This window comes from Populus euphratica, unplaced genomic scaffold (genome assembly GCF_000495115.2).
Source record: "Populus euphratica unplaced genomic scaffold, PopEup_1.0 scaffold502.1, whole genome shotgun sequence".
NCBI classification, from domain to species: domain Eukaryota; kingdom Viridiplantae; phylum Streptophyta; class Magnoliopsida; order Malpighiales; family Salicaceae; genus Populus; species Populus euphratica.
In genome coordinates this window covers 91,476-101,234 of record NW_011500381.1, presented here as the reverse complement: position 1 = coordinate 101,234, position 9,759 = coordinate 91,476, and the positions used below count along the sequence as shown (strand labels likewise).

At 32.9% G+C, this 9,759-nt stretch overlaps 1 protein-coding gene across 2 annotated transcripts; it reads right to left on the bottom strand.

Moving 5' to 3' along the window:
• Positions 1 to 2,748: 2,748 nt before the first annotated feature.
• On the bottom strand, positions 2,749 to 8,088 carry LOC105114242 (glutamine synthetase leaf isozyme, chloroplastic-like). Of its 2 annotated transcripts, none has more exons than XM_011010733.1 (14): positions 7,650 to 8,088; positions 6,384 to 6,653; positions 6,153 to 6,192; positions 5,937 to 6,040; positions 5,805 to 5,853; positions 5,587 to 5,693; positions 5,318 to 5,405; positions 5,093 to 5,221; positions 4,907 to 4,981; positions 4,521 to 4,574; positions 4,387 to 4,424; positions 4,122 to 4,281; positions 3,953 to 4,013; positions 2,749 to 3,214 (listed from the first exon to the last, which is right to left on the bottom strand). In XM_011010733.1, the coding sequence occupies exons 2-14, from the start codon at positions 6,635 to 6,637 to the stop codon at positions 3,075 to 3,077; spliced, it is 1,299 nt and encodes a 432-aa protein (XP_011009035.1). In that variant the 5' UTR covers positions 6,638 to 6,653; positions 7,650 to 8,088; the 3' UTR covers positions 2,749 to 3,074. The 2 variants fall into 2 exon arrangements, with proteins under 2 accessions (XP_011009035.1, XP_011009036.1); XM_011010734.1 differs by lacking the exon at positions 7,650 to 8,088 and adding an exon at positions 6,830 to 6,990.
• Positions 8,089 to 9,759: the final 1,671 nt, after the last annotated feature.

Below are 9,759 nucleotides of genomic sequence, written 5' to 3'. Positions count from 1 at the left end.
AACAGGCACATCCCAATCATGACAAGTTTCTCAACAAAAAACTTGATATGTACGAGATAATGAAAATTATTGTTAGAAAAGACATGGCAACCAGAAATTATGCTAAATCATATGCTGATGTCAACTTAGAAGAGAACACTAAAGAGCAATCAATTTCAATTGAAAATGAAAAGGAATATGAAGAAACTTCTAAGGGAAAAGAAACATCTTCCTCTAGTACACAAAAGAGGCAACATAGGAAGAGAAATCGCATGTATGAAGATGATGGTATTGAAAAGTTGTCTAAACAGATTGGAGATGTATCATTTGTAATTCAAAGCCTTATCAAAAATCAACTTGATATTAATGCGCTGTATACGAAAGTGATGAAAATTGAAGGCTTTGGTGAGATCACTCTTGGGGAGGCATTTGATCATTTGGTCCAAAATGAAATGTTGGCAAAAGCATTTATGGCAAAAAATGCTAATTTGAGAAAAATTTAGGTTCAGAATTTTGTAAACCAACACTACTACAAACCTGCTTGCTAAGATTATTTGATTATGTTCAAAATTTGGGTTCAGACTATGTTTGTTATTTGATGAGTTTGTTTACTTGTTTAATATTGTCTAGCATGTTTATGTTCGTAATTTGAACTAATATGTATGTATATGACATCGAAACTTAATATTTATGCATAATTATGCTTGATGTTAGATATTTATATTTATTTCTTGATGCTTATTTGATATATATTAAAGGGATATTAAAGGGATAATTGCCTTTACCTGTAAAAAAAATATTTATCTAAAAAACCCATCAAAATATTTTTGTATCTATTTATCTTTTAAAGAATTCTTCATACAAAAAAAAAAACTCAAATATATAACTCTTATCATAAACTAATTTGGCTTTCTTCGTATGAAAAAAAAACTTATTTTAAGCTTTTAAAATTGAAAAAAATATATATTAATAGGTTTAACTTAAAATATATTCACAAGCTTATTTCTCTATAATACGATATGACATATATAGTTATATTTTTATAAAATAAGCTATGTATGAATATAAGATATAATAAAAAAAATTCATCATTATACTTTTTAGATTTCATTCTTTTATTGTAAGTGATTAAATATTTATATTAAATATTTTATATATATTAGATAAACTTGAAAAAAAATTAATTCATTAATAAATTATTTTCCAGTTCATTTTCCATCACATAACCAAACACTGAAAAGTGTTTTCCAGTTCATTTTCCATAACACTATCAAATATCGGAAAATACTTTCCTATAACACTATCAAACATCGGAAAATACTTTCTCGGAATTCACTTTCCCTGGAATTCACTTTTCAAAAGAAAACAACTTTCCTGCAAACAAACGGAGCCTTAATAATTAGCCAGATCCAAGGTATTTAGACTTAACAATTTACCATATTCAAAGTAATGTGGGTTTGACAAATATGTTAGATTCAATATATCTACCTGAACTTTACAAAAAAATCAAGTACAAAATAACGTGAATTTATCAAACATTTCAGATTCAAGATACCTGAACTTCACAATCAACCAAATCAAACGTAACATGGGTTTTGCAAGCATTTCAGATTTAAAATACTTGGACTTGACAAATAGTAAAGTCCATGGTAACATGGGCCTGACAAATATGTCAGATCTAATGTATTAAAATTTGGTAGTTAGTTGAGTTCATGATACCTAGACTTCACAATGAACTAAGTTCAAAGTAATATGAGTTTGACAAACATGCTAAACTTAATATATTTGGACTTGGCAAACACTTAAGTCTAAGATAACATAAGTCTGGCACACATGTCAAACACTAGATAATTTAACTTGACGGTTAACTAAGTCAAAGGTACATAGACTTGAATACATGGGCTTGACAGTCAACTAAATTCAAAATATATGGATTTGACAGTTAATCAAATTCAATGTGTGCTTGGCTTGGCAGTGTACCAAGCCATGACACACCTAAGAAAATGACTAACCTCTTTCCTTAGACGTGCTTAAGGGAATTATCATCCTCCTCATGAATATGCCTATGAAAGAACCAAGAGAATGATCATTCTTTTTTAGGCATGCTTAAGGGACCATCCTCCTTTGGATCAGTCTAAGGAAATGACCATTTATTTTTGGGCATGCTCAAGACAATGACCAATCTCACTTGAGATCACCTAAAAAACAGACCCACCTCTATTGGTTGTTGTTCAAGGGAAGTGCTCTGGCTTCATGAACTCGACTATATTTGACGTCTTGAATTTTAATTTTCCTATATTTTTCAAGTGTATAAAAGTCCTCCAAGGACCCACTATATTTCTACCAAACATTAAAATAAATGTAATGGATATTTATTCTTTATTAAATGTTATAAAAGTAAAATTATATTTCAGACTCTTTGTCATAAAATAACAAAACTCATATTATAAATACACTATAAGACCTTTAAAATAAATAATTCAGAATATTTTTTCTCAACTACATATATATTTTAAAAACATCTTTTTAGAATATTATTTTAAGTTTCTACTTCCATCAAAATAAAACTTTTAGAGGTATTAGCTACATTAACTTACAAATCATCAATTACAAGTTATCAACCTAGCAAGAAAAAATACATAAAATTATTAAAACCAATAAATTGATTAATTATTCAACTCAAAAGCCGTATTGGCCTAGATTTTTGAAATAACATCTTTATCATATCTAAATATGATATTAGATAATTCCACGCAAGGCCAAGGAAATAAATCAAGAACTCAATTTGATAGTGCCTGATAAAGTCTGCCCATAATTTTCAATTAGCTGCAGGGAAAGGTTCAAAACGTCGATGGTTCGAGCATCAAAACAAATTACTCGTTACTTGAAACTAATCATGAAGACCCTTTTCATCCACGGGATGTCTTCAATCTAAGAGGCCATTTTATATTCTTGGGCATGAATGCTTGTTCATCAGGAACTTTATTTACAAGAATCTGTCCAGAAGAAATAAGAGAGAAGTTTCCCATGCGCAGGCCAACTAGAACCAAGTGGTGCTCCCTGAGTCTCTTCAGGTCATCTTCAACCAACAAATATCAGACATTCATAGACAGCTTCTGAGCAGCAAGAGCTTCGGCTTCGAGTGTTGGTTCATACAAAATTGTAGTCTCAGCCAGCAGCGAGGTCACGACATAAGGGTCCATGTTTGAGGCTGGACGTCTATCCTCCAAGTAACCTAATAGCAAAAAGAAAATAAAAAGCAAAATCAGGAAATTGATCAACAATGCAGATGTTGATTCCAGGACAGATCCAAAGTGCAGAACAATAACATAGTACAAAATAGGAAATAACTCGTATAGCTGGGGAAGCTACCGATTCCAACACATTTATTTTAATCTATCCAAAAGAGGTCACTCATGGAAAATGGTCACAACATCACAGGATTCGCAACACTTGTGGACAATGCTTGTTCTTACTTGAAGGGAACGCCATGTAAAGTCTCATGCTTTAGTGAAAATATTTCTAATTAACAAGACATTTAAAGGTAAACGAAATAAATTTATCAAGTGGAACAGGATGTAATCCGTTGATCATATTGTGATGCAAATATGACTGAAGGTTCAAAACTATTTCACATAAAAAACAGATTTATTTTATATTATTATTTATATCTCTTCGACTAAACATGTTTTTGTCAATTCCGTATGTTTTTTTTTATCTGAAACACTAACCAAACACAACTTGGAAACGCGCTTAACAAAGACTCGTTTTGTAAAGGTAAGCGAAATAGATCTATCAAGTGGAACAGGATGTTTATAATAATTGTGGCCTCATTTAAATTGATTGAAGCCAAATCATATGGATGATCCATTGGTCTTGTTGTGATGCCAAATATGACTAGAGGTTTAAAACTAATTCACTTAACGCACCAATCACTTTGAAAAGAGTCTTTGTAAATTAGCCTACTCAGTACCTTTCCCTTGCTTCTCAGTTTCACGTCCCACCCGGATGGAACAGCCACGATTAGCCACTCCCTGCACATTAACAATTGAAAACCTGTTAACAATTTAGGGCAAAGAAAAACTCCCTTCTGATTTATGTGTTTTCAGTTCATTGGAACTTCATATATCTTAAGAGCATACCCAGGAAAATGTGTCAATGCTTGCTGTCTCGTGCTTTCCTGTCAACCTTCTCTCATTTCCTTCACCATAGGCACTAATGTGTTCCTTATGGCGAAGTGACAGATTTAGGATTGCCTTCTTTATTGCTTCATACCCTCCTTCCTCCCTCATGGTCTTTGTGCTGTCAGACATAGCAATATATATATCACTCAGTATTCTTTTACATTTCGTGTGCCTTGGTACTATAAAAGCATTAATATTCAAGATAAAATGATAGTGCTGTTACCTGTAATTGGTGTGGCATCCAGCACCATTCCAATCACCCTACCAACACAGAGAATATATGCATTCATGATATGCAAGAGAACTATAAACTGTTTTCTGAAAATCATAATAAAGCTAAATGAGAATATGTATTACCTCTATTGGTTTTGGATCGAGAGAGAGCACGACACCAGCTTGTTCAGTGATTCTCTGTCAGAACAGAGGATGAGAAAAAAAGAAATCATTTTGATGCTAAAACAAACTCAAATCCTCCCCCAAAACCATCTTCAGTTTTACCCATCTCCAATTTGGGGTATTCCAAAACTTGCCTGTCTGATAAATTATGGATACCTTAAAGTGCAGCACGAAACTAATTGAAGAAGAGGGCAAGTTTATGAAGAAAACAAGGGCAAATCGTTGACAAGGATACTGATAGAATAAGAAAAGTGACTGGAGCTTATGGAGAGATGTCTTTCAATAAATCAACTTTCTCCTTGGAGTTTCTTTCTTTCGTTCAAATTTTTAATATAAAGGTGAATTACCTCTAGAATGTATCTTGAAATCCAGATATGATCTCCAGCATCAATGCCCACACTAGGACCCACCTGATATTCCCACTGCATAACAACAAAAGATTCATGTAGTGCTTAAAGAAAGTTACACTGTTAGCTACATTATTGAGTTGTGCATGATATGAAAATGCTAAAGGCAAGAGGCAAGAGGCAAACCTGGCCTGGCATAACCTCCCCATTGGTGCCGCTAACATTAATTCCAGCATATAAACAAGCCTTATAATGTGCATCAGATATGTCACGACCAAACGATTTATCAGCGCCAGCTCCACAATAATAAGGACCCTGAAATAGACAGAAATCACCATTGTATATTAAAATCCCATGTCTTACATGGTTATGCCAAAAATAAAACTGGAATTTTTACAAGCAGACCATTACCTGAGGACCAGGATAGCCTCCAACAGGCCAGCCCAAAGGCCACTTCACATTTGTTTGAAGCAAGGTGTACTCTTGCTCTATCCCAAACCTATGTTAAGAGATCACAGAGGATTAGCAAATCTAATCCTAACCACATATTTATCACAAAGTACATGAACTCTACTTCAAAACCTGCGCATGTTGATTTGTTGAAAGGAAAAAAACTAAAAAAAGACTGACGTGTTGATACAAGTATGGAAGTAAAACCATGACAGCTTAAGAAGACATACCATGGAACTTCATCTACAACCTTCTTGTTGCTGAAAATCTCAGCAGCCCGATGGCGTTTGTTTTTAGGGATGGGCTCACCTTGTGGAGTGTATGTATCACACATAACCTTTGTAGAATGGACAAGACAATGTCAACGGACTGATTTATGCAGTTCAATTTCCCTAAGAATTCAATTCCTCAGAACCATAACTGGTTACTTGTCTTAGACAGCACTCACCAAGATGTTGTTTCCTCCACGGAATGGGTCCTTGAAAATTGCCTGGGGACTGGGATAAGGTGTTAAGTCAATACTATCGCTTGATAATAGAAAGAAATACAGAATGCTATCAGAGTTTTCATGAGATCTTACTATAGAATGACCTCGCTATCCTCTCCTGGCGCTTGTCCAGTACTTGATCCATCATAGTTCCACTTGGGAAGCTCAGATGGATGTTCTATAGGTTTTGAAATTGTCTGTAGACATCAAACAATAGCAACGAAAAAAGAAAGGGCATGAGAAATCTAACCCTTAAATGAGAAGGCATGCAATTTATTTCACCATGTAATATCATCAACGTCTTATTACCCTTGACTTGCTACGAAGATCAATGCCAGATCCTCCAATCCTGTATCAAAATGAATAGTATCATGAGTGATCCCAAGTCTATTCATTGAGAAGCTGAAAGATCAATGCCATAACTTTACTGATGTAACTATCTTAAAATTTACTATTCCAAGTGAACTCAAACTCAATTCAGAAAACACAATATCATAGCTATTCGAACTGATCAAATTAGATTAGCACAGACGATAGTACCAGATGTACTCAGCAATGAAACTGTTAGTGTACGGAGTAAGATCTAAATTTAGAAGATCCTCAACCCTATTGATAGTGCCGTTCTCAGACTTGACGGCGAACACTCTAAATTTAGCAGAGCTTTTAGCTATTCCTTTCTTGTTCTGCTTCAAAACTAGAGAACTCCACATCTTTGCAGTCATGGGACTTGCGGGTGCTGAGTTCTTTGGTATTCTCATCTGCCATTGTGAAGAAGGTGCTAGAATCTGTGCCATATTCACCTATTCCTCCCTGGAAAATTAGAACAAATATTCTGACCAAGATTTCAAAACTTGAAAAACGGGAAATTATAAACACAGTAGTCTAGCCAGCCATGTCCATTGTAGTCAGTCAAATCATATTAGCAACAGTCAAAACCAAAAGATGAAAGTGGATCAAACTCATAATTGATCAAGAAACAAACTTACTCTTCTAGCTACAGAGATGAACTTTCAAATGAATCTGAGTTATTTCTGGACCCTCCTATCAAATTTCCAGTTTGGTTATAACATATGCCAAAACTTAAAAGATTTCAATTCTCACTTCCAAAATGGTCAAACAAATGTTCTTTCACTTAATTTCTGGCATGCTGCAATATGGTCACTCTTTCACTTAATTTCTGGCATGCTGCAATGTGGTCACTATAGTCAGCTATAAAACAACATAATTTAAAGACGGGGTAGATCAGTTTTCAAGAAGTCAAAATAAAACAATGTTTCCCCTCAAAAAGAAGGAGAAATCTAAAGTAAGGAACTTCGTATTGGATGGCCATAGTGACAGTCTACTGGTTGATAGGTTGGCTTATTTCCTCATGTGTGGACCAGATCATTCAGTGGCATAAAGTTCATAAAGGGCTCTATTCTTTAAATGACCAAAAGAACCCCCACGAACCTCTTGCTTGCTGGTAGCGATCTAGCCAAGATTTACTGTAGCGCAGGAATATAAAACCATCATGGCAACTTTGAAATGGAAAACAGGTTTTAGAAGATGAAACTCTCTCAAAAATTAATCTCAAAATTGATAAAACTATGAATGACACACTCAAACTTGTAAGAAGTTTAGTGACAGAACCTAAGGTTGCTTTCATAGTCTCAAATATCAAGAACTTGGTAGATATGAGGAAAACGTGCCAGATAAATGCTCGTTGCCTACTATACAAAGTCTAATTTAGGTCATCATACAAAGTTACCATTGTCAAGGAAACCCATAAAAAGAGTTGGCAGAGAAGCAAACAAGGTTCTTAATTACCTGGGAACTGCCTGAAAATGGCTGGAAGAGAGACTGGAATGTGGGTTGTGCAGCAGACAGAAGTTGCCTTAGCAGAGAGCGGGGAGGGAGAGGGGGAACCGTGTATGGTGCAGAAGTATATATTAGTGTAACATTAAACTAAAGGCTTTAATGATCAAAACAAAAAGGTCTCTTGGCTTTTCCCAAGCAGATAGGGGCGTGCTATGAGTGGCGGAAAATAGGTTTTGGTCTCTTTGACGACACCAAGAGAAGCTTGGACTACATAAAAATTCTTAGAGATAAGGTTCTTTCGATCTCAGGGTTTTTAGCTCTCTCTTTCTACCTCAAGCACTGACAGAAGCTCGGAGCTGAATTAAATTATATTGTGTGTAACATGCAAGATTAAGCTATATGCTCCTAAAACACGTGGGAAAACACCAGACTTAGTTGAAGTTATTTGTTTTTTGCCCCCTCCAGGAAAAAATGAGACGTTTTGGTTGCGGGAGTGATTTGGTGTTTTTCCATGGCAAATGGGTGATTAAAGCGTTGTACAGTGGTATATATGTCTTTTTCACGTTTTCCAAATAGTAAGATAATTATATTACTCTTGAATTTAAAAAAAAATTAAAATTGCTGTAAGTTGTCTTTTTGTTATTTTAAATGTAGTGAAAGGACATCTTTATCCTTGGGTCAAGAAAAAATAAGGCAAGTGCTCATTGTTTTTTTCAAATGTTTTTTTATTTTATTAATTTCATAACCATTATGGACAATTTAATTTTTTTCTCTTAATTAATTAATATTTAAATTTAAAAAGTTTTTGGTACATACAGTGTTTTTTGTTATAGTCAAACCTGCCCCATGTCATATCATTATAAGTATTACTATGTTTTTTTTTTTATTAAGATATATGTTAATAAGATGATTTGTTGTCAATAAGTTTTTTTTTCTTTTTCTCCTATTTAAATAATAACAATTGGGCATTCTTGGTATTTCAATTTCTAACTTAATTTTTTTGATTTTGATTTCTTATTTTTGATCATTTCTAAATAATTATCTTTTTATGTTTTACATATATGAAATCTATTTTTAAAAATAAATAAAAAAATTTGTAGATAATATTTCTTATATGTGCAATATTGCATTATATTTTTTTCCTTTTATTTTATTTAGTAAATTTTATATGTGTTTATTTTTATTACCATTTAATTGAATAAATAAATAAATTTAGTAAATACAATTATCTTTGTTTTCGAAGATCCTCAGCCTTCACGTTACGGTGATGCCATCAAACCTGCTGCTTACGGTAACTATTAAGAGATGGTTAATTACCAGAAATTTAGTAAATATAAATAAAATTATTGATATAATTTATTTATGAGTATATTAAAATGATATTTACTGACTAAATTTTTTATCATTAAATTTATTAGTAAACACGAACATGAATATTCTCATGGTATATATATGAAGGGAATCACAGTGAAAATAAAGAATAAAAAAATCAAACAGTACGACGATATGTAAGTTTTACCGATAATGTTACCAACAAAATTAACTCAATGGTAAAACTTGTTTGTTAATATGCCGATAAAAAGCTTTTGTCGGTATATACCGACAACATTACATAGGATATTATAGTGGGATTTAAGAAGACAAATCATATGGTGACGTTACATTCTTACCAATATAATTACCGACAATGTTACCATTAGAATAATTTCATTGGTCATTTTGTTGAAAATATTTAATTTATATCCTAGCGTTCGACCCTCCTCTCCCCCCTTTCTCATTTCTCCTTCTTTCTTATGCATTTTTTTTTTTGAATAGCCACCCCCTCAATATCAACACAATTGAACCTCTTATAACAAATTTGGTCACCATAACACTTAGTTTTTCAACATCTGTGTTCGGATTTAAATTTTATTAAGGATTCTCCACCTTAAGTAATCAAATCTACCCACAATTTTAAAATTTTAATTTTTTTGCATATTTTTGTAGTATATGTATTTTGTTTAAGTATTTACTTGTTTCATAGTTTTTTTAAAAAAAAAAATTATTGTATGAATTTATGATTTGTATATGTTAGGGTTTGTTTTAGATTTTGTGAAATTATATTTGTTTGTAAATTGAT

Coding starts and splice junctions, on each gene's coding strand:
- LOC105114242 (XM_011010733.1), bottom strand. CDS start 6,637: ATGGCACAGATTCTAGCACCTTCTTCACAATGGCAGATGAGAATACCA. Junction 6,193..6,383: donor TTCATTGCTGAGTACATCTG/GTACTATCGTCT, acceptor ATTTTGATACAG/GATTGGAGGATCTGGCATTG. Junction 4,425..4,520: donor TCGATCCAAAACCAATAGAG/GTAATACATATT, acceptor CTGTGTTGGTAG/GGTGATTGGAATGGTGCTGG.